The 25,971-nt window shown below is 36.3% G+C and overlaps 6 protein-coding genes across 6 annotated transcripts; 2 read left to right on the top strand and 4 right to left on the bottom strand.

The window, feature by feature from the left end:
- Positions 1-160: 160 nt before the first annotated feature.
- Positions 161-1,887, top strand: UGT74F2 (UDP-glucosyltransferase 74F2). The gene is made up of 2 exons (XM_012983596.2): positions 161-977; positions 1,064-1,887. Exons 1-2 carry the CDS (start codon positions 315-317, stop codon positions 1,784-1,786), a joined length of 1,386 nt encoding a protein of 461 aa, XP_012839050.2. The 5' UTR covers positions 161-314; the 3' UTR covers positions 1,787-1,887.
- LOC105959486 (uncharacterized) lies at positions 1,806-8,780 on the bottom strand. The gene is made up of 15 exons (XM_012983595.2): positions 8,476-8,780; positions 6,469-7,083; positions 6,061-6,373; positions 5,824-5,970; positions 5,652-5,740; positions 5,465-5,557; positions 4,792-4,918; positions 4,234-4,298; positions 3,952-4,126; positions 3,648-3,842; positions 3,501-3,548; positions 2,835-2,981; positions 2,628-2,710; positions 2,328-2,443; positions 1,806-2,181 (listed from the first exon to the last, which is right to left on the bottom strand). Exons 2-15 carry the CDS (start codon positions 7,068-7,070, stop codon positions 2,099-2,101), a joined length of 2,283 nt encoding a protein of 760 aa, XP_012839049.2. The 5' UTR covers positions 7,071-7,083; positions 8,476-8,780; the 3' UTR covers positions 1,806-2,098.
- A 448-nt stretch (positions 8,781-9,228) lies between these two features.
- Positions 9,229-14,082, bottom strand: LOC105959485 (Integrin-linked protein kinase family). The gene is made up of 12 exons (XM_088812978.1): positions 13,020-14,082; positions 12,454-12,528; positions 12,272-12,376; positions 11,956-12,041; positions 11,329-11,449; positions 11,011-11,090; positions 10,826-10,888; positions 10,570-10,688; positions 10,370-10,455; positions 10,014-10,138; positions 9,690-9,821; positions 9,229-9,574 (listed from the first exon to the last, which is right to left on the bottom strand). The coding sequence occupies exons 1-12, from the start codon at positions 13,449-13,451 to the stop codon at positions 9,568-9,570; spliced, it is 1,431 nt and encodes a 476-aa protein (XP_088669104.1). The 5' UTR covers positions 13,452-14,082; the 3' UTR covers positions 9,229-9,567.
- A 1,653-nt stretch (positions 14,083-15,735) lies between these two features.
- LOC105959481 (acetolactate synthase small subunit 1, chloroplastic) lies at positions 15,736-20,738 on the top strand. The gene is made up of 12 exons (XM_012983590.2): positions 15,736-16,054; positions 16,625-16,838; positions 17,036-17,119; positions 17,342-17,410; positions 17,833-17,916; positions 18,215-18,364; positions 18,879-18,965; positions 19,302-19,406; positions 19,517-19,639; positions 19,775-19,927; positions 20,173-20,238; positions 20,484-20,738. Exons 1-12 carry the CDS (start codon positions 15,816-15,818, stop codon positions 20,565-20,567), a joined length of 1,458 nt encoding a protein of 485 aa, XP_012839044.2. The 5' UTR covers positions 15,736-15,815; the 3' UTR covers positions 20,568-20,738.
- LOC105959482 (2-alkenal reductase (NADP(+)-dependent)) lies at positions 20,568-22,641 on the bottom strand. Its single transcript, XM_012983591.2, has 5 exons — positions 22,198-22,641; positions 21,801-21,981; positions 21,446-21,612; positions 21,277-21,359; positions 20,568-21,174 (listed from the first exon to the last, which is right to left on the bottom strand). Exons 1-5 carry the CDS (start codon positions 22,426-22,428, stop codon positions 20,796-20,798), a joined length of 1,041 nt encoding a protein of 346 aa, XP_012839045.2. The 5' UTR covers positions 22,429-22,641; the 3' UTR covers positions 20,568-20,795.
- A 648-nt stretch (positions 22,642-23,289) lies between these two features.
- LOC105959483 (2-alkenal reductase (NADP(+)-dependent)) lies at positions 23,290-25,384 on the bottom strand. The gene is made up of 5 exons (XM_012983592.2): positions 24,868-25,384; positions 24,522-24,702; positions 24,063-24,229; positions 23,878-23,960; positions 23,290-23,778 (listed from the first exon to the last, which is right to left on the bottom strand). Exons 1-5 carry the CDS (start codon positions 25,096-25,098, stop codon positions 23,400-23,402), a joined length of 1,041 nt encoding a protein of 346 aa, XP_012839046.1. The 5' UTR covers positions 25,099-25,384; the 3' UTR covers positions 23,290-23,399.
- Between the last annotated feature and the right edge of the window lie 587 nt (positions 25,385-25,971).

Genomic DNA, 25,971 nt, shown 5'->3' with positions numbered 1-25,971 from the left:
TACACGTCCACCATTGTAGTGTCAAATTTAGTGGAATCTTCTAGATTATGTGGAATATTATCCAATTTGTACCATGGTATGCGTGTTAAATGCATCCCACGACGACAAAAAAATGCCGAAACATCACAGAAGAAATGACAAGAAGAGATTATAGCAGCCTCACAAAACTTAGCTGTACTTGGCAATTCCCACCAAGGAAACTTCATAACTAACTACATATGTGAAACCATATGCATATATTTCTCTTACATAAACAAAAAAAAAAAAAAAAAAAAAAAAACTAACGTCATTACAACCTGCAAGAAAAGAAAACAATGGCCAAAGTAGAAGAAGAGACAGCTAAACAAAAGCCTCGTATTCTTGTCGTTCCATACCCTGCACCAGGCCACCTAAATCCTGCACTTGCATTTGCCAAGTACTTAGCCTCAAAGGGTCTATCGATCACCGTTATCATCACCACGAATTTGAGCAAATCTGCCAAATTTTCGTTATGCAGCTCAATTACCATAGAGAACATATCTGATGGTTCGGAAGAAGTTAAAGAACCCGAGTCCATCGAAGGCTACTTCAAACGGTTGAAAACCGTGCTTTCACAGAACCTGGCAAATTTCATCGACGAACAGAAAAGTCGCGGTTCTTGTGCTAAGCTTATTATGTACGACTCAATAATGCCGTGGGTTTTGGACGTAGCACACGTGCGAGGCTTGCTTGGAGCTTCGTTTTTCACTCAGGCTTGTGGTGTTTGTGCTATTTACTACCATATGAAACAAGGGTCGTTGAGAATTCCTCGTGAAGAAGAAGATTCCAGGTTATTATCTTTGCCTTCACTGCCTACACTCGAGACTAGAGATTTGCCTTGTTTTACTGGGATTGGGGGCGCTAGTCAAACTGTTCAGACACTTCTCGCTGATCAGTTTTCGAATCTTGACCAAGTGGATTGGATCTTTTTCAACACATTCGACAACCTGGAATACGAGGTACCGTTCATTTGAATATTTTTACGACAGTATCTACCTACATTTTGAAGTACATACTTTTACAAAAAAAATAAAAAAAAATTCAGGTAGTGGATTGGATGGCAAAACTATGGCCAATCAAGACCGTGGGTCCCACATTCGCATTACTGCAGAAAGACGAGAAACTTTCGGACAACAAGAGCCACATGATTAGCCTATTCGAGCCAAACACCACCACCTGCAAAGAATGGCTAGACTCGAAAGAAACCGCCTCTGTTGTTTACGTTTCATTTGGAAGCATAGCATCGCTCGGAAAAGAACAAATGGATGAACTGGCAAACGGCCTAATAATGAGCAACCGTTACTTCTTATGGGTGGTAAGAGCTTCGGAAATGGAAAAGCTACCTCCGAATTTCACTTCATTGACATCAGAAAAGGGGCTAATAGTCGAATGGTGCCATCAAATGGAGGTCTTGGCTCACCGTGCCTTGGCATGTTTTATGACTCACTGTGGGTGGAATTCAACGCTCGAAGCGTTGACCAACGGGGTGCCTCTTATAGCCATGGCTTGGCAGATTGACCAGACGACAAATTCCAAGTTTATCGAGGATGTTTGGGGAGTCGGGGTTCGAGTTAAGAGTGGTGAAAATGGAATTGTTGGTCGTGAAGAAATTGCAATGTGCATAGAAGAAGTTACTCAAGGAGATAACGGGGTGGAGATCAAGACAAATGCTTGTAAGTGGAAGGAATTGGCTAACGAGGCAGTAGAAAAAGGCGGAACATCTGCAAACAACATCGAAGACTTTGTTTCGAAACTTATGTCTAGCTAAATTGTTGTCCCTTGTAACATCAGAAAACGAGATTTCATATAATAATTGTGTTAAAATTGAAGATGGCTTTTATACAGGTGCTTTGTTTTCATCTCTCAAAATTTATTCCTACTCAAGCAGTAAGAACAGATCTATTTCTCCACTGTTGTTTTTAAGATCTCGTTTTCGTGCTCAAACTCGGAAAAAAGGGATCTTTCAGTGCCGATGGTGAGTGGTGACAAAAAAAAAAAAAAAAAAAAAAAGAGGGTATTAAAATGTGCGCTGCACCTGCTGTACTATTAAAGCGGGAAAAAATGGCAGTGCTTCTATTCTCTACATTTCCTCCGATTCAGCTCTGCTGCTACCTTCAACGCGACTGCCCAATCTTACTATGTCTTCAACGAGTATCTTTCCATCTGTAGCAGAGAATAACGTTAACACGAAAGGAAAATAAAAAAAATTAAAAAATAATTACGCAAGACCAGTGTATTGGTTGTTCCGAGAATTTGATATAGGACAGTGAAATCCATCAAGCCACATTCAAGCAAAGGTAAACACTGACCTGTGTCTTTAGAAAGATTGCTGATTAGTTCTTGTACCCCCTCTTTGCCTAAAGTGTCCTTCAAATACGCAGCAGCAGCTGCCACCTCTTCGGGAGTCACTTTACCATCGTAATCCCTGTATATACATACGGTGTTAAATGATCATTTTGCATAGGAAATGATGCAGTTAAATGCATTCAGACAGAAGTATCTATACACGTAAAGAAATAGATTAGATAACATCAAAAGTTACGTCAGGTTTCAATATTTCTATCTAAAAGTAGGCCCCCAAAAAACGAAGCATGAAGATACACCTCTACCTGTCTAATATTCGCCATTGGTCACCAATTTTTGCGTCAACGTCATCAATTTCTTTCTCGAGGTTTTGAAGCATAGCATCGACCTAAATCAAATCATCAAACCACATGACGTAAGTTAATGTCATCAAACTGTTTCTCCCAATTGCCAATTGTGGCTGTCTGGATAGCTGTGTCTGTGTGTGTGTGGTGGTGGGGGTGTGTACAAACCTTATCTATAAGAGCAGATGAAACCACGTGTCTCTCAGGAACTTCAGCACCATCCTCACTTTCATCATGGGCAGCTTTATAGGCCTTCATTGCCTCCACTTCACCATCTGTACCATCTTTATCCACCATGCTATTGTAAAGCTTAATCTGACAAATTAAGAGAAAATTACCACGTGCAGTCGAAACTATCCAGTTTTAAAAATATATTCAGTTGTATTTGCACACATAAAGGCAAAACATCAAATATCCAAGAACTACGAGTAATTTGAAATTCATGAGACAAAATATGTTTGAGGTTTCGATGATCTGTACATGAACTTTGGAATTTTATGATCTGGAATATAATAGACTAAAATTCTTGTGATCCATAACGAACACAAAGGTCTGAACTCTGAAGTTATATTTTATAAGCAGTTTGCACAAAATACAACAATTATAGTGGAAGCATAATATTCGACAGGCATGTCACCAGTTTTGCCTTGAGTTCCTAAAGGACAAAACTGAAAGTGATCTAAATTTAGATATGTTATGTCTTATCTCAGATCTCCATGTAACCATTTATCCAAATGGACCTTAATCATGAAAATGATCAAATTAAAACAATATCTAATCTTCGAGTAATTATTGAGAGTCGAGACTAGAAGTGCTGAAAAAAGGATATGATACCTCTTTATTGACAAGCCTTAGGAATTCTTCGCGCTCCCTGCTCACTGACTGCGCAATAAATAAAAATAAGAAAGAGAGTTAGAGAAGAAATATGAATGCAGAAGTGCCAACTCATAACAAACTTAAAGCTAGAAATTTGTTTATTACAGAAGCGGAAGCTAAAACAGCTAATGCACGACTAAGTTCACAAAGCTGTTCTTGTTTATCCAGCGCTCTTGCTCTAGCTTGTTGTTGTGCTTCTCTTGCAGTTGGAACAATCATCTCCTTCAAAGCCACATCAACTTCAGCACCAACAGATTCTTTTTTTCTGGCTAGTTCTTCTTCCTCTTTCTCTGCCTCCTCCTAGTTTAGGTCAATTTAAGAAAAAAAGAAAAGAAATATATATAAGAGATCACGTAGAACATTTTCTAGACCAAAATATTTGTGGGAAAAAGTAAGAAACTTCATCAACCTTGATAAGTTCCTCCTCCTTTTCGAGGAACTCCAACTTCCGTCTCCTTTCTGATACAGAATCTTCAGATGGCAATGATGTAACACCCACAGTATCCACAACCTCGTCTGGGAGGGAAGACAGTGTAGCTCGAACTGCTTCTTCGGGCCTCAACTTTCCTGAGAGTGTGAAGGCTCTGTGAATAGCATGTGCAGAAACATAAGATGCTATGTAAGAATCAGACGATGATTAGAAACTTCAAATTGGACAGGCAAATAATAAGTTGGCTATTATCCAATTAACCTGGAAAGAATCAAAAGTGAAGATGGAACGGAGTGATTCAGAGATAAATCTAACCAATCTCGCAGCTGCAACCAAAAAAAGAAAAAAGAAAATCAATGATGATAATTAGCCAGTGAAAGGAAACGCCTACATCTCCTATAACCTATAAATAGAAACTTTCCGCCTGCATACAAATTCGTAAAAGTCACCAAATTATAGAATTTTTGCGCCTTAAAGGTTTTGAGTTTTTCACATTTTGATGAAGTAATTACATTTTCTTATGGAAAATGATCAAACATCTATGTTTTCATCAAGCAGTTCTGTCATACTCTGCACAGATTATTTATAAAACCATAAAAAACTTTTAGGAGTTCATAAAATAATTATGCAGTAAAGTTCAAATATGAAAGGCAGTTTGATTGATGCGTAGAGTGTTAGGTTATGACGAACAAAGGTCTCATGTACTTTGTTCTACTATTTTTTAACAGTACTGTACTTTTGTTGTCAATTCATATAAACTAAATCTTATATGTCCACTTTCTGTATATATGTATTTTTGTCGTAATAAATGACACAAACCTGTTGGCGCATTTCCTCCACCGAAACTACTCCAAGCATTCCCCTCTCTCTACAATCTTCGCGAAGCTCAGCCTCTGATAGAGACTCCACACCCTCTGATTGAATCAATTTGTCGTCTTTCTTTATACTGAAAAATTGAATCCAAATGACCAAATAAATATTCAGGATAGGTAAACAGTAAAGACTGTAGTTGACCAGTTGGGTTGTCTTATTTTATTCAGGAAAACACATGTTAATATTGCTGTAAAATTGGAGCAGCATAGAACAAGGCAAACTTGGTACATTTCCGGGTCTATGACTATCAAATCAGAGGAGCTTTCGAGATATTCTTCTAAATTATTAATGCGCCTATCATATGAACATATCACACATCACAAGCAAGGAAACATTGATTTATCATAAAAGTGGAAACCAGGTATTGAACCGGCACGTCATCTTCTATAAACGAAAAATCTAACAGAAGTACGAAATATAGGCAGGTGCAACTGATGCATACTTTAGTAAATTTTATGATACCAAATCTATGAAAAATTAAACAGTTGCACGATCATCATAAGCTATGTTCCTCGGACAACAATGATTAGCTTTACTATGTAGAAATGACCCATATGCACAATTCCCAAAAAGAATACAAGACTTCATTGCACAGTGAAGGGAATGGGAAACAACACACCTTTGCAACCTCTTCCGTAGCATATACCGCAAGTAAGAGTCTGTTCCAATAGAGCTGATTCCCATGTACTTGCACATATTCACTAGACGAGGCCTAAATTGCAAAAAACACAACCATATCATGTAATGATTGTTGTATATTTTAATCTTAAACAATGAGATACAATTATGAATACGAAAAAATGAACCTGCTGATATTATCTAGTGTGAGTTCATCATTGAACAGCTTAGCAAATCCCAAAATTTCCTCATTTGAGACACCAGCACCAGTTCTAACCTGTATCAAACACATCAAAATAATATAAACTGGGATTATGGAGGCATCATCTTCTATTGACAAGTTCATGATTTTGCACTCACTCTGTTCAGAAATTCATCCAGGTCCTCAGCCGTTTTCTTAGTTTCTCCACTCCGTGAATTTTGGACTTCTTTTGCCATTTCTTGGACTGTCCCTTGAAGAAACTTTGCATATTCTATTTTGGCATTCAACTTCCGCTTTAATGCTTCCTACAAGTCCATTTCCAGTTAAACTAACATTCTTATTGGAGAATTCTTGAAGATAAATAACCATTTATTGTCTCAACCACATATGCATACCTCTTCTTTCATCTTGTCCTGGAAGGTTGATGGTAACATGTTTGGGAAGAGCTTCAGGAAAACGGGCAACAAAAACTCCATAAACGGAACGATGATAAAAACAGCAAACGGAACTAGCCTAAACACATCAGCAGTAGTTCTTGTAAGCTGTTGCCTCTCCCTTCTGGACAGGCTCTTTCCACCTGCAAGTTTCATCAATAATCTCGAACTGATCCTCACATCAGCCCACAGAAGCTTAAACCCCAACCAGTAATGCTGCAATGTTGATACAACCTCAGTTTTCCAGTGGATGAGTTTCTTGGCCCAGTCTTCCCTGCAAGTACAGGAAACAAATCATAAAGGGAATCTGTTTTAATCGGTTACAACAGAGATGTGGGGAGAAACTGTACACTGATAAAGAAATCTAACCTGCTCATGGAAGCCACAGCTCTCAGAGCTGGACCAATGCCTAATAGTGTGGCCCATAATTTTTTTAAAACAGGCATAACAACGCTCTGAGATTCTTGCAACTTTTTAGCTTTTGCTTTGGCCTTTGCAGTACTCAGACCCACAACAGCTTGATCACATTCTTCCGGCGAAGCTTCTTTTCTCTTTTTTGCAGACATTTCCTCATTGTTCTCATCATCACTTCCCAGATCGGGCTGCTTTGCAGTTGCTGTGGAAGCATAATGTCTGTGTTGCGACATTAACCTAACACCCATCAGGCAACTAAAATCCGAACTTCTATTTCCATAACTGAATGATGTAATTCCAGAACCCTTGTGTCTAAAAACCGGTGAAATTGAGCAATCCAGTAATTTCTTGCTCAATGCTGAAGTTTCATTAGTCTGTCTAATTTGATCTGAATTTTGAGAGACGTGGTCCTTGATGGACGTATAACCACAAGAATCAAAACACTGACCCGATTGCCCCTGCCCCAAGGTTTGGAAACTTTGTGTAGAACGAACAGGGACATTCAAGTAATCTGATACAATCTTTCTCCTCCTCAAAATCGCCCGAGAAGCCATCATCAAGGTTTTTATACTTCACAAAGAAATCAAAGTCAGAATTCACACACCAACTAGTTACGTGAGACAACAAAAGAATTTACCAGAATAAAATTGGATTAGATTGTTAAGTATTAATATGCATCTACATTACAAAAATGAAATAAACATAATAGGACAAGGAAAAATATTCTCTGTATAACAAAGTCAGCCTTATGTTTGAAAGACTGGATGACTTAATTGAGTTAATACTGAGTAACCACACATTACTGTGACTCTTTCATGTGCTCAATTAACCACGTGTAAACAATAAAACCGAAAATAAAGAAAGATCAGCTGATTGAATATAACGTAACCGTCCATAACTGCAGCTAATAGATGTATCCCATTAATCGCTTATATGTCAATTAGTAAATGCAGTGTATCTGCCAAAGAGGGACATATTTATTCCTTCATTTCAAGTTGTAACACAGTTGTCCACAGTTGTCCACAGTTGTATACAAACATAAAATTTTGTTGTTCATCTTTGCAGAGGGTACCTTTTGAAGAATTGCAGGAATTTTGCTACTGGTTACCGATGTAAATTACGAGAACACGAAGCTGGTAATGGGTTCAGTAAAACCCGGAATACAAGTAATTGTGCAAATATATCAAGGCCTGCTTGTCTATAACTTTTGATCAGGTTACGATTATTTTGGCAATCGTTTACTGGACATGAGCAACAAGGAAAATCAAGTTTCTCATGACACTTCTATAAGTTATAAACCAGTTTTTACTTAACAAAGAAGATTGTGATAAAGTGCTGCATAACTATGTGAAACTTTCAGGTATAACTCTATTAATCAACTGCCTATCTTCCCAACACCAATTACATTCCTGCACCAACAACTGGCACATATGATGTGAAACTAATTAGAGTCACTTGTAAATCATTCAGCTAATTCTGCAATTACGAAAACGAAAGGCTGATGCCTGATTTACAGGCACTCATATTCATGATTTCCTTCCCTTTCCTATCGGTCCTGCTTGACGGCTAAATCATTTTATCGACACTATAAAGACAAGAATACTTGCATATGCTCTCGCAGACAATCCATGGAGCATAATTAAATACGAACGAAACTAGATGAGATATCGAATTTCATTAAATGAAAAAAAAAAATCTGAGTAACCTATCTAAGAGAAAGCTCACGAGTCAATAGCACAAACACAAACACATACTACCGCTAAACACCATCTTCAAAAGTAGGGATTCGAATATTAAAAAAAATTAAAATGAATCAAACTTGTCTCACAAGAAAACACAATTCAAGGCATTTGACTGCGAATTTACAAAATCAGAAAAAACAAATAGAGTAATCGAACAGGAAAATGCGGTGAAAACCTATCTAGAGCGAGTGTGTGAATTAAAAAGAGAGAGATTACTTACAGTTGCAAATGAAAGTATGTAGAAATTTATCAGAAGTCGAAATAAAATATGTCCGCCTCTGAAATTTAATATGTGCACATATATCAAAAGAAATATATATAAATGTGTGTATCTATAGATTGTGTATAGCAGCTGTGTGGGTGTTGTGGCCGGGGGCGGGGGGTTTACGGAGGTTTTAGTCCGGGGGGAAAGAGGGCTGCGGAGGAACAGGGTTGGGATCCGGTGTGCGGTAGTGTATTGTATAATAAGAAACGCACGTGGACCGTTGTACTTTTCATAAATCTCATTTGGCTCCCCAAGTTTATGGCAAATAGAAAATACGCCCCCAAGTTCCTGGAAAGTCTTGATTGACGGCCTACCTCCTTAATTGAATTAGTTAAACGTAACATTTAAATTATAATAAACAACAATTGATATTTGATAGCAAATATAGCAGTAAATATTAATTTATTTTGCCTGTAAAACAATAATTGGGTTGCCTTGATTTGACTTTTTTTTAAAGTCCATTTTTTTTAAAGAAAATTATATTACATTGCATTTGAAGCCATGAATTTGATCACACTGCTCTATTCAATTGTAACAATATTCTTTTTTTCTTTTTTTTTCTTTTTTTTCTTTTTTTGCAAATTATTATACAAGAGTGTAGATTTAATTTAACTCTTCACCTATACAGTTGGTTGTATGTTCGTTCATTAAAAAAAATCTTATAAGCACACATTAAAAAAACAAATATATATCTATATATATAATATATATGCACAAAAATAAGGATATCTAATAATGGTGTATAAGAACATAAACATACAAGCATAACAAAAGATACATTCACACACATTCCAAAAACCCCTCACAAACAGCAGATTTTTCTCAGCTTATTTTGTCAATTCCTCAATCTATACACTCCAAATGACTCTTCAATCATTCGGATTATTTAGTATACAACACGGGGCTCCCACTCGTCGAACAACTCGTTTTCCACTTATCCACAATTGCACGATTAGTTATTTATTTTCAGTAAGTGCACAAACACGAGTTGCATTCTGAACTTTGACTTCTTCTTTTTTTCGCGTTACATAAAATGAATAGCGCGGCTCATTTCCTGCACAAAGTCACGCATCTTGTCATTAGAAGCAAACTAACGAAATACGAGAGTAATGGAAAAAAACATGGTATGGTTTAAAAAACAATTAATAGAGCAAGAGTGAGAAATATACCAAGGGAGCTTGAAAGTATCTTTCCACCATCCTTGTTTAGAGCAGTTCATCACAATTTTATCCAATCGTATGATGATCTCGGAAAATGTTGGCCTTGCACCAGAATCTGGATTCCAACATTCCTCGATCAACCTGGAATATTCGATAGTCAGTTATGCAGAAATAATCAAGCGTTTAAATTTTTAAACCGAATAAATATATAAATATAAGCCGTTTGTGGTCAGCAAAAATGGACGGGGCATTATACTAAAAATAAAAGACAAATGAAAATTGATTTTATTCTTCAGGAGTCTCGTCTATGATTAACAAAACAAGACGACTCACTCTCTTAGGTCTGAAGGAAATGATTTCGATTTTGACTTGAATGTTGGTCTCTTTTCTTCTAAGCAGATTAACTTAGCAGCCTCGTCGGCTGACTTAGAAGAAAATGGTGGCACCCCCTCCATCATCTGAATATAAAAAATATGGGGAGTTATAAATTAGATTGCTTACGAAAAATGTGAAACAAGCTTCTATCACAATTCACAAGTAATAAGAAGGTGTTAAGAAATTGAAATCACTAGTAAAGAATGTGAAAACAATAAAATTCTGATTGACATATTGTATCATGAAATTGCTTGGGTGCAATATGGTTAGGGCAATATAATTCCAAATAGTAGGAAGGTCATCAAAAAGTATACCTCGTACAGCATAATACCATAAGAATGCACATCCACGCTTCTGTCAAAAATTTCATCCCTGAAAATTTCAGGTGCCGTATAGAAACCTATATTTCACACAGACAAAACGAAAACGTTAAGATTGTATAGTGGTTTATGCATGAAGCTATGCCCTTTTAATATATACATATATATATACATATTTATATGAGAAGACTCACTTGAACGATCTATAGCCTCGGGCTGCGCTAGTTTAGCTTTATCGGGTGACATTGTCGACAACCTAATAACACCAAACCCTGCAACCTTCAGCTGCCCTCCAAAATCCAGCAAAATATTTCTGGCACCTTACCCAAATTGCAAATATTAAAAAGAGCGTACTCAATGATAACAGTCCTCTTAAGTATAGAAATATTGATAATAATAACATAAATTAATACAGACAATCTAACCAACTTAAGCATTTAGTTGCCTTACTTTGGCTTTAAATCACAATGTATGATTGGTTCAGGCTTGCATTCGTGTAGATAATTCATGCCCCTGTGTAGGAAAAATAAATAAATTAATTGGCTGAAATTTCAGAATATACATATATGGATTTAAAAGGGGAAATGAAAAAAGAAAAAGAAAAAATGAAAGGAGATTTTGAAAATGGTAATTACCTTGCAATCTCAAGAGCAAATCTTAATGCTTTAGATGGGGACAGACGCCCTTTTTTCTGAAGGTAACTAGCAAGGTCTCCCTGAAATTTTACAGTACGATAAGCAAAGTGAAACCGATATATATTCTCTCAAGTTTATATTCATCCCCTCCATAAGGAGATTACATGAAAGGGAATAAGTATAACCATGACGTAGTGCCAACGTACCCAACACCGATGCACCCATAGGAATATATACATATATATGCATGAATGTACACAGGAAAAAAAACATAAATAGAAAAAATAGGTTGATAAATAGACAGAGAGAGATGATTACTTTTGAATGATACTCCAAAACAATCATCATAGGAATATTTTGGGTGACAGCACCAATGAATTGAACAACGTTAGGGTGCCGAACCTTTTCCAACACAGTCAACTCATGCCTGAATACATTTCTGCAGTGTAAAACATTAATTAGTCAAGTTCGTAAAATATGAGAAGGACAGAAATCAAATAGCTCGACTACAACAAAGAAAAAAAATATATGATTGATAAAAAATCTATATTGTTCCACTGCCCCGTATGAACTCCGATACCAATATAAAGAAAGTACACTAAACGGTTTCCAGATGTCATTTTTCAAAGGTTTATATCAAGCAATGAGACGAGGTAAACTAATATACGCCAAGCTGGCAGAGTAAGGATTCCAATGCTGTGCTACCATGGAAGATACGAGCATGGTTCAAATATTAGCTGCATGGCATTTGGACTTGGTGTTGAAACTGTATCTAGATTTGTGTCATATTTGACCAGCTGCTATAACAGCCCGCTGATAAGTTTGATAGTACTGCATTAGCTAGAGTTCTATTTCTTAGTAAAAAGGTACGTCGTATATGATAAAAAAGTAAGCAATATAAATTTGAGTAAAGAAAATAGCTGGACAGAAGCAGCATATACATACATAGATTCAGAGTCTGCATGGCCGTCCTTGTCAAGTATCTTTACAGAAACTTTTGTTCCATTCCATTTAGCAACTTGGTAAGATCCCTATCCACAAATATCGCACACTAAATGTTAGAACATGTAACTAATTGTAGTAAGATCCCTATCCACAAATATCGCACACTAAAAGTTAGAACATGTAACTAATTGTAGTAAGATATGCAAATACAATTAATGACATAAATATGTGGATATTATGCAGCACATTAAAGACTTTTAACTGTCTTTGACGCACTATGACGATACAAATAATTTTCACACGGCATAGAACATACCTTAGAGATGCCATCACTTCGCCGTATGTGAATATCCAATGGATTGAGCTCGTACTCTGGAACTTCACGAGGATTTGCAACTGTCATTGGCGTCTTTCTGGTTTTCTAGGAATATGACATAAAATTCTGTGAGTGTCCATTAAAGAAGAAAGAAGCTTCCGCAAATAGAAAATCACACTTACCGGAACTTTTGCCCCACGAGCCTTCAAAATATTATAAACATCAATATTTCCATAATATTTGGCATCAGCAGCTGCCTGTCATGTCAAGAAATCTATTAGAATAAATACGAGACCTCTATTTTCAAATTCCAAAAGACGAGTACCTAATACATCAATTACTAGAAGTTCATAGAGTAAGACTCGAATCATCCGTGACACGAGAGCAAAGCAGAAACCAACAATGTTTGAATATCATTGACCAGCTTAACAGCTTATGAGGAAATCGGACTCAATGCACTTTACACCTTTTTGTTATTTACAAGAAATTCGTGATGATTTTTACCATTGAGGACGGCAATTGATCAGAAACACAAACAACTGGACATAAAACACCAAATATGCTAACTACTATAAAAGCCACAACAATCAGCTTATTCGAAAAATGCAGAGTAACATATTCAAGTTTTCCGGTCACTTGTAGCAACAAAATAACGAAAACATACACAATAGCAAACAAAATGAAAAAATCGACCAATAAGCCGTTAAAAACTACAAAAAAAAAAGGCAAAAAAACAAGTACTATATACCGTGCTGCCCCATCGATCACGAGCATCAATATTGGCTTTCTTGCTCAACAAAAGCTTGGCAACCTCCACGTGCCCCTCACATGCTGCAATGTGCAAGGCAGTCCTCCCATCCAAATCAATGCTGTTCACATCAATCCCTTCATCAAGCAAGTCCTCCACCCCTCCCACATCACCCTGGCAAGCCATGAACAGCAGCTGCATTGTGGAATCGAGATTGTCCGGCACAGTCAGCACTTCGTCGGAGCCCTCGTCCACCACCGGTGTCCGCCTGATGGGGTCCAACGAGGACTGCCGGCCGAAGCTGAACCGAAAATTGTTCCGCCTCGGGTCCATTGAATTCTGGCGCCGGAAACTGAATCTCCCGCTCTTCCTCAACGAACCCGTCGAGAACTGGCGTGATATTCCACGCTTCAATTGCGATGCCACGTCCATTTATTTCCCCCCCCCTCCCTGCCCACAATTTCGCCTCTCCACCTTCACAAAATCAGGGCTCACCGGCTCAAGCAAAAAATAAAAATAAAAAAATTGCTTAGCCTCCTGTTAGTCAAAATGGATTCATTCGGCGCTTATCCTCCGAAACCAACTTCAATTTCTCAGAATTCAGAAGAATTACTGAAAATCAAAGCCCAACGAGAGAATCGCTTCCCAAACAACACATAACCGGCAAAAAATCAGGGCAAGGAAAATGTATTTCAGAACAGAAAAAACCAAAAATAAAAAATTAAATCCTCAGGAAGTGGAATCAAACTATTTTGTTGATAAATTTCAACCGTTTGTTGCCTCTGAAAAAAAATATATTATCGTATAAAATTAATTAGGATATAGCTGTGCAATTTTGGCGAATTCAATCGTAATTTTCGAGAGCTGAGAGAACAGAGCTCTCGAAGCAAACGGAAAAAAGAATGAATCAAATGAACAAAAAAAAAAAGGAATGGATCTGAGTGAGAGTGGAAGGAAGAGGAAACGGAGCACAATTGAAGGAGAGAGTATGAAATGAAGAGAGGAGAATATGCATGTTTTTTATTCCACTAAATTAACCGGAAAATACGTTTGCCACTTGTGTTTACCGACCTTATTTATTTTTATTTTTATTTTTTTTGTTTTGGCTAAATTATACATACACCCTTTAGGTATGCTAAAATAACTTTAAGGTCCATGTAGTATTGATAATTACATTCACACCCCTGAAACAATTACCGGAGGCAATAATTCATGTCCTGATGACCGATATGCACTATATTTGTTTTCTGCGGGGCCGATAATGCCACCATAGACGAATATTTATAAATCTTATATAAAATAATAATTATTTAAGAAATGTTAGGAAAATCATGTCACCCCATACCTCTATGATGTCTCCACCATTGAAACTAATAGTCTTTTAGAACTCTAACGGAATAACTTATACAATGCATTATTCCGTTACAGTTTCTAACAATGTTTTAGGGTGGTAATTGTAATTATTGAGACTACATGGACCTTAAAGTTATTTTAGCTTACCTGAGGGGTGTAGGTGTAATTTATTCTTTTGAATATGGACTAGGAATGGGCAAAGCCACGTGGTCACAGCTAATTATTGGCCAATTGGTGAACAAAAAATAAATGAAAAGTAATATATGTTAGGTATATTTTATTGTTTTAAAACTGAAATAATTAATATTTCGTTTACTCGTCTTTGTTTCATTATAATTATAAAAGTCAAAGTCAAGTCAATACACTATAACTATGTATTTTGCAGTTATATCCTGAAATAATTCACAAGTGTGTGTGACGTGGGGCCATGAGAAGTAACTATCGTCCTATCAGAACTATATCATTAATTTGGATTTTATGGTTAAAGAAACAGTCAAACTATCATCACAGCCACTCATTGTGCAAATTGATTGCATAAAACAATTGTTTTATTTGGCAAATGGCCCTCCTTGCCAATCTACTTTACTTCATTTTGTCGGTAGCTTATTTTATCTTTTACACTTGTAAAATATTACAACAACAACAACAACAACAACAACAACAACAACAATAATAATAATAATAAATAATTAAAAAATGATATTTTTGTGAAGATGGAGAGAGAAAAACAAAAAGAAAAAAGAAAAATGGTAAATTACGGCCACCCCTAAGGTATGATCAAATTATAAAAAAAACCCTCATGTTTGGATAATTACAATCACCCCATTCAACAATGAATCGTCTTACACATCCAGTCTTGCAGTGTCAAATTTAGTGGAATCTTCTAGATTATGTGGAATATTATCTAATTTGTACCCGTTTTATCCCATTACAGCTCCATATTTTGAAACAAGAGTATCATGAGATGTGTTTCTTAGCTTGTAAATATCAGATTGTGGTGCATCAGATTTTGCACAAAACGATTACAAACTAGAGAACATTCCACGAAATCTTGAAAATTATGTTCAATTTGACACCATAAGGATGGACGTGTAAGAAGACTCATAGTTGAGGGATGTGGTTGTAATTACTCAAACAAGAGGGGTCTTTTTCATAATTTTCCATACCTCAGGGGCTTGACCGTAATTTACCAAAAAAAAAAAGAGCGGGAGAGGTGAAAACCCTACGAAAATTCGGGGGATTTACCGTCAAGAATTGGACTGGGCCGTAGGTCATCTGGAATATATTGGGCCGGTTTGGATCTGGGGAAACTAAATGGGTTTGTGAAATCAAATTATAACCCGACCCGTTTCATTCACGAAGCAGACCGTTGACCTCGCTTTCCGGAATTAAATCGCCATTTTTTATCGAATATACACAGACACACACAAACACACACTTCCGATGGCGGCTGTTTCAACTCACTCCACACTATTTCACGAACTCAAAACCTCGCGCAACCTCGTTCACAAAAGTGACGTCAGCAGCCTTTGCTCTGTAAAATTCCGATCGAGTCACAACAGAGGAGTTGCGGTTTATGCTCAGAGTACAGATGACGATCACAAGCGCCACGACGACGCCGTTTTGTCAGTTCCGGAATCTAGTTTTACCGCCTCCGCCGCCAGTTCATCAGCCGATCCTAAGTACGTGGCGATCACTCTGTTTTTTTAATTTTTTTTATTTGTTTACTAATTTGTACATGTTAATGTTAATGTCAAGGCTTTTGTTGTCAGAATTGAAATTGAGGAGATGAATCATTGTCAAATATCTACTGAATTTTATATGATTAGGGGAAAATAAGGAATATGTAGCAAGTGTAAAATTAGCTAGAACAGTGCTGCACTTCTTAAGTTTCCCCAATAGTTTCCATGGTGGTTTTTTCTAATATTTTTCAAAGTTGATGACAATTCTGTTACATCTTGCTTTTTGACATGAATTTTAAGTTCTACTTTGTTACCCTGCATATAATTATGCTCGAAAAAAATTGCGTATAATCCTGATACTTCTTGTTTCAAAAATAATTAAAAGCAGGCGTTGGTCCCGTATGTGGTGTAAGTCTGTGTAGCCATTTTGGAGACGGAGATTTGTTTATCTCTTGCCGTATTTATTATTTAATTTATATATCTATAGATTCGTTTTATTTATTTTTATGAACTTCAGTTATCCTTGCCAGACTTATCTGATAAATTTCATGATTGGCATGACTGAACCAGGGTGAAGCGACACACTGTTTCAGTGTTTGTTGGTGATGAAAGTGGAATGATAAATCGAATCGCTGGAGTTTTTGCCAGGAGAGGATATAACATTGAATCCCTTGCAGTGGGACTGAACAAGGATAAGGCTCTCTTTACTATAGTTGTATCTGGAACTGAGAAGGTGATACAACAAGTTATGGAACAACTCAAGAAGCTTGTGAATGTATTAAAGGTCTGGTCTAATGCTTATCTTACAGATACGACTTACAAGTTTCAATCTACTTGTGTACTGTTTCAGATATGACTGCCGCGTTTATTTTCTTTGCAGCATTTTCATCTCATCACATATACGTTCTAAATTTTTACTCTTAATACTTGAATTGTTTCATTGGAAGTGGTTTCTAACTCTTGGTCAAACTTGGGAACCAGGTTGAAGACATCTCAAAGGAGCCACAAGTGGAACGGGAATTAATGCTCATCAAAATCAATGCGGATCCACAACATCGAGCAGAGGTATTCTTTGGATGCCAATTTTTCATTTCTGCTTTTACATTATTCTTTTTATGGTATATTGTGATATTAATTGTATTACTTATTTGATCTGAGCCTGGCAAATTGTATATACCTTGTACTTGGTCCAGTATTGTGATAAATTTTCAATGTTTTGTTTTAGCCACATCATGTTCATCTTGTTGTGTGGTTAACATATATCATTATTTTTGTTTTAATTTCCAGGTGATGTGGTTAATGGACATTTTTAGGGCACAAATTGTGGACACCTCTGATCACTCCCTAACCATTGAGGTGATGGCTAATGCTAGTTCTGCAAGTATATTTGTATTACTCAATATGTTTTTATGCAAGGTTCAATAATTGCAAGTTACAGCAGGGAAGCATCTACCATATTGGTAGTATGTGAAGCCCTTTTCGCATAGTATAATATTTATGTTATAACAACTGGTTCTTGTTAAGTTAACAGCGGGGATATGATCATTTTGAATTCCTTCAGCTTAGCCTCTCAGGGTTGAATGGAAATTCTACTTTCCTCCATCCTTAAAATGGGTAGCGGCTAATTGCATAGCCATTTCTTGTTAAAATCTATCTAAGTTGATCCTCTCAGATATTTGTTTCTACATGGTTAATTTGAAAGATGAGGGTGTGGCTTTATATATTTGGTTGTGTCTGCTAGTAGTTGCCATTATCTGATTTTTTTCATATGTTTATAGGTAACAGGAGATCCAGGGAAGATGGTTGCAGTGCAAAGGAATTTAAGTAAATTTGGAATCAGAGAGATTGCCAGGACTGGGAAAGTAAATATACTGAGAAATAATGTCTTTGTTTGGATTTGGTTTTAGGAAAGGTGTTCTGTAGAAATGTATTAGGGAATGTATATTGTGTTTGGTTTTATGTGAAAATGTTTGAAGTGAATGAATAGGGTTGATTTGTCGGGAAAGGGTATGGGCCAATGGTATGTTTGGTTTTATTGTGGGGGCAATGAAAACGGAAGTTGGAAAAACCAACAAACAAAAATAGCTAGTATGAGAGTTTGTTTTTGCACATTCTCCCCTTTTCCTGTGTAATTTGGTATTTTTTGATGGTTCTGTCTAGATTGCCTTGAGAAGAGAAAAGATGGGGGAATCTGCTCCCTTTTGGCGGTTCTCAGCCTCTTCATATCCAGATCTTGAAGCAGCAGTGCCTTTTGATAGTGTTTCAAGGGCTGTGACAACTCATGCGGGAGAATTTGAATCATCTGTCGGGGTATGCTAGTTCATTAGTTCCAATTATGAAAGAATAAGATGCACTGACTTTGTTAATATTTTGCTCATGAAAATTGTAGATGCACTGATTAAGATTAAGATGTCTTGAATATTGTTTTATCATTCTCGTAGGGTTTCTAAGCTTGGATTTTAGAACTCTGAAGCTTTATGTGATTATTCATTCGAGCAATGTTTGCATTATAATTATAAGTTCATGACACAGGTTATAAAAAACCCTTTTGTTTCTCCTGATTTCAAGTTTTCGAATTTTCAACTAAAGGGTGGTTATCCTCTATTCTTTGTTCAAAATTATGATCTCTTGTGGCTCCAAATGAGTTTTTCTTTCAGTTATGTATCATTATAGTTTTTATTTTTGAATCATTAATATTAGAATATCTCTGTCGACAATAAAATAGTTTCAGAGGATCATGCAATGGAATGACGGTAGGTGCATAATAGACGAGCGCCTCTAGATGATCTACTTTTGAATGATATAATTTCCTTATTGTATGAAGGGAGATGTTTACCCAGTGGAAAGAGCTGATGAAATTTCTTTCAATCAAGTCCTTGATGCTCATTGGGGCGTGCTGAATGAAGAAGATGTAAGAACTTGCCATCTATGTTGTTGTTAACATTACTGTTTCAACTTAGTGTTGTTGATAAGTGTTTCAAGTTAGTTTTATTTTCTCCCAGAATGTAGTAGCCGTCTTAACAGCTATGTGATGTATGCATTACAAGGATTTGTTGAGTTGAGATACAGATTAGCTTAGCATGCATGGTCGATCTCTAAAGATATGGATTACATGTCTGTAAAAAAAAATTCTCCTTTGTATTTCATCAAGATTTGTCCTTGTTAGCTATTCTGAGTTCTGGAAAAAAATCACTACCTGTTTTGAGGTCTTGCAATTGGTTAATTTTTTTTTCTTCGAAGCTTGCAGACAAGCGGGCTTCGGTCTCACACTCTTTCGATGCTTGTTAATGATGCTCCTGGAGTCCTTAACCTCGTCACAGGGGTTTTTGCTCGAAGAGGATATAACATTCAAGTAAGTATAATATTGTATCTTTCACAATGTTTTTGATAACTTCTATGTTGCTCCTTTTGAGTTTTCGAACTGATGACATCGGTTCGTTTCTGTGTTTGTTTGTATGTTAGAGTTTAGCTGTTGGTCATGCTGAAATTGAGGGGCTCTCTCGAATTACTACTGTTGTTCCTGGTACAGATGAATCTATTAGCAAGTTGCTACAGCAACTCCGTAAGTTGAATGATCTTCATGAGGTGAGAGCATAAATACATTCTCATAGTTTGGTAATATCTCAGAATGTTCAACTCCTTGAGTGGATAAAGGGCTCAGTCATTGACAAGCTATATATCTTGCTCCTGAACCACTAAAGTGACTATATAATCTTTTAGGTTCGGGATTTCACGCACTTGCCTTTTGCGGAGCGAGAATTGATGTTAATAAAAATTGCTGTCAATGCTGCTGCTCGGCGCAATGTTCTTGATATTGCTAGCATATTTAGAGCCAAAGCTGTTGATGTCTCTGATCACACTATAACTCTCGAGGTAAAGTCTTATATAATTAACATGCATATAGCAGCTTAACTCTGATCAAATATTCAACGACTATCACTATTTTCAGTAGTTGAGCACTAATCTACATATTATTTTTTAAATCAAGTTGCAGAATTGTTTTTCTCGAGTATATTGTTTGTTTGCCATTAGTTAGTTCTACTCTTCATTTACTTCTTTAAATAGTGTGTGCTGTATCTCTTTTACTTTGTTGACTTTTCTTTTGGTGCATTTTCCAGCTCACTGGAGATCTAGACAAGATGATTGCCTTGCAAAGATTGTTGGAACCTTACGGCATTTGTGAGGTACACTGTCCGTTTATCATGTTAAGTTATTTATTTTGTGTGCCTAGCCACTTAGTTTGCGTGATTTAGTTAGGTGATTCGAGAAATTCACATCTCCAACTTCTCCTAGTGTTATCTTACCACTGGTTGATATGTTCACTTTAACAAAAGATACTGTACCGATAGATGTCTTTTAATAACTCTACAAACTTCCGGATAACCCTTTCGAGAGAGAAACTCAGTTACTTGCTACTTTACTATTGCAGGTGGCTCGAACTGGCAGAGTGGCTCTAGTAAGGGAGTCTGGTGTCGATTCAAGGTACCTCCGCGGATACTCATATCCACTGTAATTTAGGGCCTATATATATATATGCGTGTGTGCATATATGTATATATATTCTGTTAATTATTCATTTTCCATTACATTCTGTTATTTGGATGACAGAAGACAAAACACAATTGTAAAATAAAAAAGAAAACAGAACAGAAGATTTGAACCCAACAGACACATGTTTAGTACACATTACATGGATTCCACTATCTCTGCACAATTGCATGTAACAAAAGGGCATTATAGTCTATTCACGAGCAACGACGACAACTTGCTTCCCAACATTGCGGCCGGAGAAGAGCCCCACCAGAGCAGCCGGTGCACTCTCAAGGCCTTCAGCTATGTCTTCAACATAAGTAATCTTGCCTTGTTTGATTAGTGGCAAAACCATCTCCAGAAACTTCGGATAAAGATGGTAATAATCAGGAACCAGAAACCCTTGCATCCGAACACGTTTGCTGATGAGGCAAAACAAGTTACGCACACCTTCGGGCTCTTCAAGATTGTACTGTGAGATCATGCCGCACACCGCAATCCTACCGTGGACCCTCATGTTGAGGAGCACCGCGTCGAGCATTTTCCCTCCCACGTTTTCAAAGTATATGTCGATCCCATCAGGAAAGTACCTACGCATAAAACCAACATTTGTTGAGCATTTTTTTCCATGTGTCGAAAGAAACAAAAATTATGCACGACGTTTTAGGCTTTCTTGAAAAGACTTATAAAACCTTTTCAAAGCTGCATCCAAATCGGGCTCTTCTTTGTAGTTAAACGCGTCGTCGAACCCGAATTTGTTCTTCAAGAGATCCACCTTCATCGAATAATTAAATAAGTAAACACAAAAGATCTCTAGTAGATAATTGAATACTAGAGATGTACACATAACATAGCATAAACCTTTTCTTTGCTTCCGGCACTTCCAACAACGTAACACCCCAAGAGCTTTGCAAATTGACCGACAAGTTGACCAACAGCTCCAGATGCAGCAGATATAAACACAGTTTCTCCTTTCTTCGGAGAGCAAACCTCGTAAAAACCACTGTAAGCAGTAGTGCCAGCCATACCTTCATCGTTTCAGACACTAAATTGTATTACACAGGCAACCAATTTTCAAAGAAAAATATCAAAAAAATTGTGATCCCATTCTTTTCAAACATCGCCTAACCGATTTTTCTTTTTCATTTTTCGACCGTAATTCGTAGATAGATGTATTAGTAGTAGAGAGAGAGTATTGAAGCAATTAGTTAATTACCAAGAAGTCCAGTGTAATAGGAGAGAGGTACACCATCTGTATGGTGAATCTTGAAAAGACCCTGTGTGGATTTAAGAAGGGTATATTCTTCCCACCCAGTTATGCCCCAAATCAAATCACCATTCTTGAAATTAGGGTTTGAAGAATCCACAACTCTGCCCACTCCATATCCAGTTATAGCCTGTTTAATTAATAATACACAGTTATAATATACATACAATTCATTGTTATGTTGTGTACATCGTGCATCAAAAGTAGCACCTTCAACAACATCCATTAAAAAATATATATATTTTTTAATTCTTAAATTCTATGCTCGAAACGTGAAGAAAATCCCTAATTAAAATAGCTCGCATGAAAAATGTGGAGGAAAAGAGCGAGCGAGTGAGCGACTCACCGAGCCAGGTGTGAACGAGTCAACATAGCTGCCTTCGGATTTGCTCATACGGTTTCGCATGTAAGGGTCGCAGGACAAGTAGAGATTCTTCACCAAAACGGCGTCGTTGCTATTATCTTCCGGCACCTTCAGTTTAATGGATGAGGTTTTCAGAATCATATCCGATTCTTTCGGAGAACCCTTTACGTATTCCTTCAGTATTATATGCTTGTTGCTCACTTCTTCTGCCATTTTTTTTCTCTGCTTTCAGATTTTTCTTTCAGTATATCTGTGTAGCGTTCAGCAGTTTAGAGAGGGGAAGGAAGCTCTGGTTTTTTCTTGTTTGGATGTGTGATGAAATATTGAAATGTGAATCAAGCGATATATTCGAGAGAGATATTTTTAATACTTGTGTTTTTTTTCTTTCTAATTAATTTTATCTTTTTTTATTAATTTATTTATTCTGATATAAACAATAAAAAATGCTACACGTATAACTAAATATAGCTTTTTGTAATTTTTTTAAAGTATTATAAAAATTGTGATATAAAGAAAAAATATAGATGAATTTAGAATATGAAAATCTATTATTATCCATGTTTCAATTTTATCTCATGTATTTGTCTTCTATCTTACAATTATAATTTTTTTTTTATCTAAAATGTAATTGAATTATTTTTTTAGTTTTATCCTTTTTTTTTTTTTTTTTTCAGTTTGCGTGTATTCTTTATATTTATATCCTCATTAAAAACAAAAGTTTAAATTAGGTCACCCTCTAGGCAAGGTCAAATTACAAAATACCCCATTGTCTTTAGGTAATTACAACTAACTCTATCAACTATAAATTTTCCTACACGTCCATCTTAAGTTAAAGAACTAGAGAACATTCCACGTAATCTAGAAGATCCTTTGAATTTGACACAATAAGAATGAACATGTTAGAAGATTCATAATTAAGGGGTGGTTGTAATTATTCAAAGTCCAAATATATATATTTTTTCATAATTTAACCTTACATCAGAGGATGGCCGTAATTTACCCTGAAAAATGGAAGAAGGCGAAGACGATGACAATTTTGGACGCATATTAATTATTGTATAATAGAACAGAAAATTTTGAAACAGAACAAACACCATCATTAGGTAACACCAACAAATTAACCTGTCTTTTTATTACATAAAATTCAACTACATGTTCATAACAAACACAAACAACATGTGAACCTAGTCACGAGCAACCACCACCAACTGCTTCCCGACATTCCGGCCGGAGAAGAGCCCGACCAGAGCTGCCGGCGCACTCTCGAGGCCTTCAGCTACGTCCTCGACATAACTAATCTTGCCTTGTTTGATTAGTGGCAAAACCATCTCCAAATACTTTGGATAAAGATGGTAATAATCGAAAACGAGAAACCCTTCCATACGGATACGTTTCGTGATTAGGCAAAACAAGTTACTCACACCTTCCGGCTGTTCGAGATTGTACTGCGAGATCATACCGCACACCGCGATCCTACCGTGCACCCTCATGTTGAGGAGCACCGCCTCGAGCATTTTCCCTCCCACATTTTCAAAGTATACGTCGATCCCATCCGGAAAGTACCTACATGCATAAAACCAACATTTGTCGCGCATATTTTTTCCAAGTGTCAAAAAAAAAAAAAAACAATTATGCACGACTTCTTGAAAAGACTTATATAACCTTTTCAAAGCTGCATTCAAATCGGGTTCTTCCTTGTAGTTAAACGCGTCATCGAACCCGAACTTGTTCTTCAAAAGATCCACCTTCATCGAATAATTAATTAAGTAAATAAAAATTGTATATAGTATGTTATTGAAATTAAAAGAATAGATTTATGAATATAGATATATAGCAAAAAAAAAAACCTTTTCTTTGGTTCCTGCACTTCCAACAACATAGCAACCCAAGAGCTTTGCAAATTGACCAACGAGTTGACCAACGGCTCCGGACGCAGCAGATATAAACACGGTTTCTCCTTTTTTCGGAGAGCAAACCTCGTAAAACCCGCAGTAAGCAGTAGTGCCAGCCATACCTTAGTTAATCCACAGAATTCAGACAGTCAACCAATTATAGTGAATAGCCGATCATCGATCATCGATCATACTCAGGCTTAACATGTACAGTTAAACTTCTATAAATTAATACAATCGGGACTAATAAAATTCTATTAATTCAGCGAAATATTAAATTATCGAACTAACGATTTAGTACGGTTTTTACCGAGACGGGACCGAAATAAATTACTATTTAAGCGAGGTTGGCTCTAATGTACTATGTATATATAGATGTAGAGAGAGAAAGTAATGAAGCAAATAGTTAATTACCAAGAAGTCCAGTGTAGTAAGAGAGAGGTACACCATCTGTATGGTGAATCTTGAAAAGACGCTGTGTGGATTTAATTAGGGAATATTCTTCCCATCCAGTTATGCCCCAAATCAAATCACCAATTTTGAAATTAGGGTTTGAAGAATCGACAACCCTCCCCACTCCATATCCTGTTATAGCCTGTTTAATTAATTAATACAAACAGTTATAATATATGTTGTACATCGTGCATCAAAAGTAGTACCTTCAACAACATCCATTAAAATAATCCAACCCAGAATTGCGCATGCAAAAAATAAAAAAAAAATTATGTGGAGAAAAAGAGCGAGCGAGTGAGCGACTCACCGATCCAGGAGTGAACGAGTCAACATAGCTGCCGACGATATTGCTCATACGGCTACGCATGTAAGGGTCGCAGGAAAGGTAAAGATTCTTCACCAAAACGGCGTCGTTGCAATCATCTTCCGGGATCTTGAGTTTGATGGTTGAGGTTTTCAGAATCATGTCCGATTCTTTCGGAAACCCTTTTACGTATTCTTTCAGTATTATCTGCTTGTTGCTTACTTCCTCCCCCATTTTTTTTTTCTTTCTTTTTTTCTGCTCTGTTTAGTGTGTGTGTGTGGGAATATAATGTGTATGAGTGTGTGTATGTATATAGTGAATGTGTGAATTAAGGTGGCGTTGGATATGTCATATGTGAATCGTGATTAATGCGATATATATATGTATACCCGCGATTTTCGGCATCAAAATGATTGTGTCTGTGTGCTGTAGTATTATGGAAGTACGATTTGCAGATAGTTTTTGAAAAGGTTTGGTTCACATAAATAAATACACACGGAATAAACAATGAAGATTGAACAGATTTTAAGCATTAAAATTGTACTATATGCTTTTGGGCCGGGCCATAGGAAAAAAATGATCCTGACAAACTTTTCAAGCCCGGCCCAAATTATCAAATTCGTATAACCTTATTTTACTTTTTATATAATCATAACTAACACTTTTTCCCCGTTCAATGCATGGAATATTATTTGAAAAGTGAAAAAAAAATAACCAGTTTAATACATAATAAAAAAATATAGTACATAGTAATCTTTTTAAATATTGCATATTAAGATTTGAGATATATTAATGAAAAATAGGAGATTGATAATTGTTAAAAATTATAGTAAAAAAATATTTTAAAAATAAATAATTACAGAAACACCATTAGAGTTTTTTAGGATTACCCAGTGTTTCTTTCTTTTATATATAAGATTGAGGATTATTACTACCTAATTAATGTTTGGCATTATAACATTGGATCAAAGAAGTATTGTTTACCCCATAATTTTCTGATTTTTATTTTATTTGAGCTCTTATATAGAAAAAAAGTGGAATTGCTAGGGGACACACACACACAGTGAATATCCAAAAAGAATGTTAAATACATTGTTTGCGTGTATG

This window comes from Erythranthe guttata, chromosome 14 (assembly GCF_056151865.1).
Source record: "Erythranthe guttata isolate IM_541 chromosome 14, IM_541, whole genome shotgun sequence".
In the NCBI taxonomy this organism is placed as follows: Eukaryota; Viridiplantae; Streptophyta; class Magnoliopsida; order Lamiales; family Phrymaceae; genus Erythranthe; species Erythranthe guttata.
The sequence above is the reverse complement of the archived record's forward strand: the minus strand, read 5'-3'. Positions and strand labels throughout refer to the sequence as shown.

Coding starts and splice junctions, on each gene's coding strand:
- LOC105959483 (XM_012983592.2), bottom strand. CDS start 25,098: ATGGGGGAGGAAGTAAGCAACAAGCAGATAATACTGAAAGAATACGTA. Junction 24,703..24,867: donor ACTCGTTCACTCCTGGATCG/GTGAGTCGCTCA, acceptor TTAATTAAACAG/GCTATAACAGGATATGGAGT. Junction 23,961..24,062: donor GTGCAGGAACCAAAGAAAAG/GTTTTTTTTTTT, acceptor TATTCGATGAAG/GTGGATCTTTTGAAGAACAA.
- LOC105959482 (XM_012983591.2), bottom strand. CDS start 22,428: ATGGCAGAAGAAGTGAGCAACAAGCATATAATACTGAAGGAATACGTA. Junction 21,982..22,197: donor ACTCGTTCACACCTGGCTCG/GTGAGTCGCTCA, acceptor TTAATTAAACAG/GCTATAACTGGATATGGAGT. Junction 21,175..21,276: donor TTGGATGCAGCTTTGAAAAG/GTTTTATAAGTC, acceptor TTTTATGCGTAG/GTACTTTCCTGATGGGATCG.
- LOC105959486 (XM_012983595.2), bottom strand. CDS start 7,070: ATGATGGCTTCTCGGGCGATTTTGAGGAGGAGAAAGATTGTATCAGAT. Junction 6,374..6,468: donor GCTGTGGCTTCCATGAGCAG/GTTAGATTTCTT, acceptor CTGTACTTGCAG/GGAAGACTGGGCCAAGAAAC. Junction 5,558..5,651: donor ACACTAGATAATATCAGCAG/GTTCATTTTTTC, acceptor TTTGCAATTTAG/GCCTCGTCTAGTGAATATGT.
- UGT74F2 (XM_012983596.2), top strand. CDS start 315: ATGGCCAAAGTAGAAGAAGAGACAGCTAAACAAAAGCCTCGTATTCTT. Junction 978..1,063: donor TCGACAACCTGGAATACGAG/GTACCGTTCATT, acceptor AAAAAAATTCAG/GTAGTGGATTGGATGGCAAA.
- LOC105959485 (XM_088812978.1), bottom strand. CDS start 13,451: ATGGACGTGGCATCGCAATTGAAGCGTGGAATATCACGCCAGTTCTCG. Junction 11,450..11,955: donor CATGCAGACTCTGAATCTAT/GTATGTATATGC, acceptor TTTACACTGCAG/AAATGTATTCAGGCATGAGT. Junction 10,889..11,010: donor TTTGCTCTTGAGATTGCAAG/GTAATTACCATT, acceptor TTTCCTACACAG/GGGCATGAATTATCTACACG.
- LOC105959481 (XM_012983590.2), top strand. CDS start 15,816: ATGGCGGCTGTTTCAACTCACTCCACACTATTTCACGAACTCAAAACC. Junction 16,055..16,624: donor AGTTCATCAGCCGATCCTAA/GTACGTGGCGAT, acceptor TGACTGAACCAG/GGTGAAGCGACACACTGTTT. Junction 19,407..19,516: donor GAAGAGGATATAACATTCAA/GTAAGTATAATA, acceptor TTTGTATGTTAG/AGTTTAGCTGTTGGTCATGC.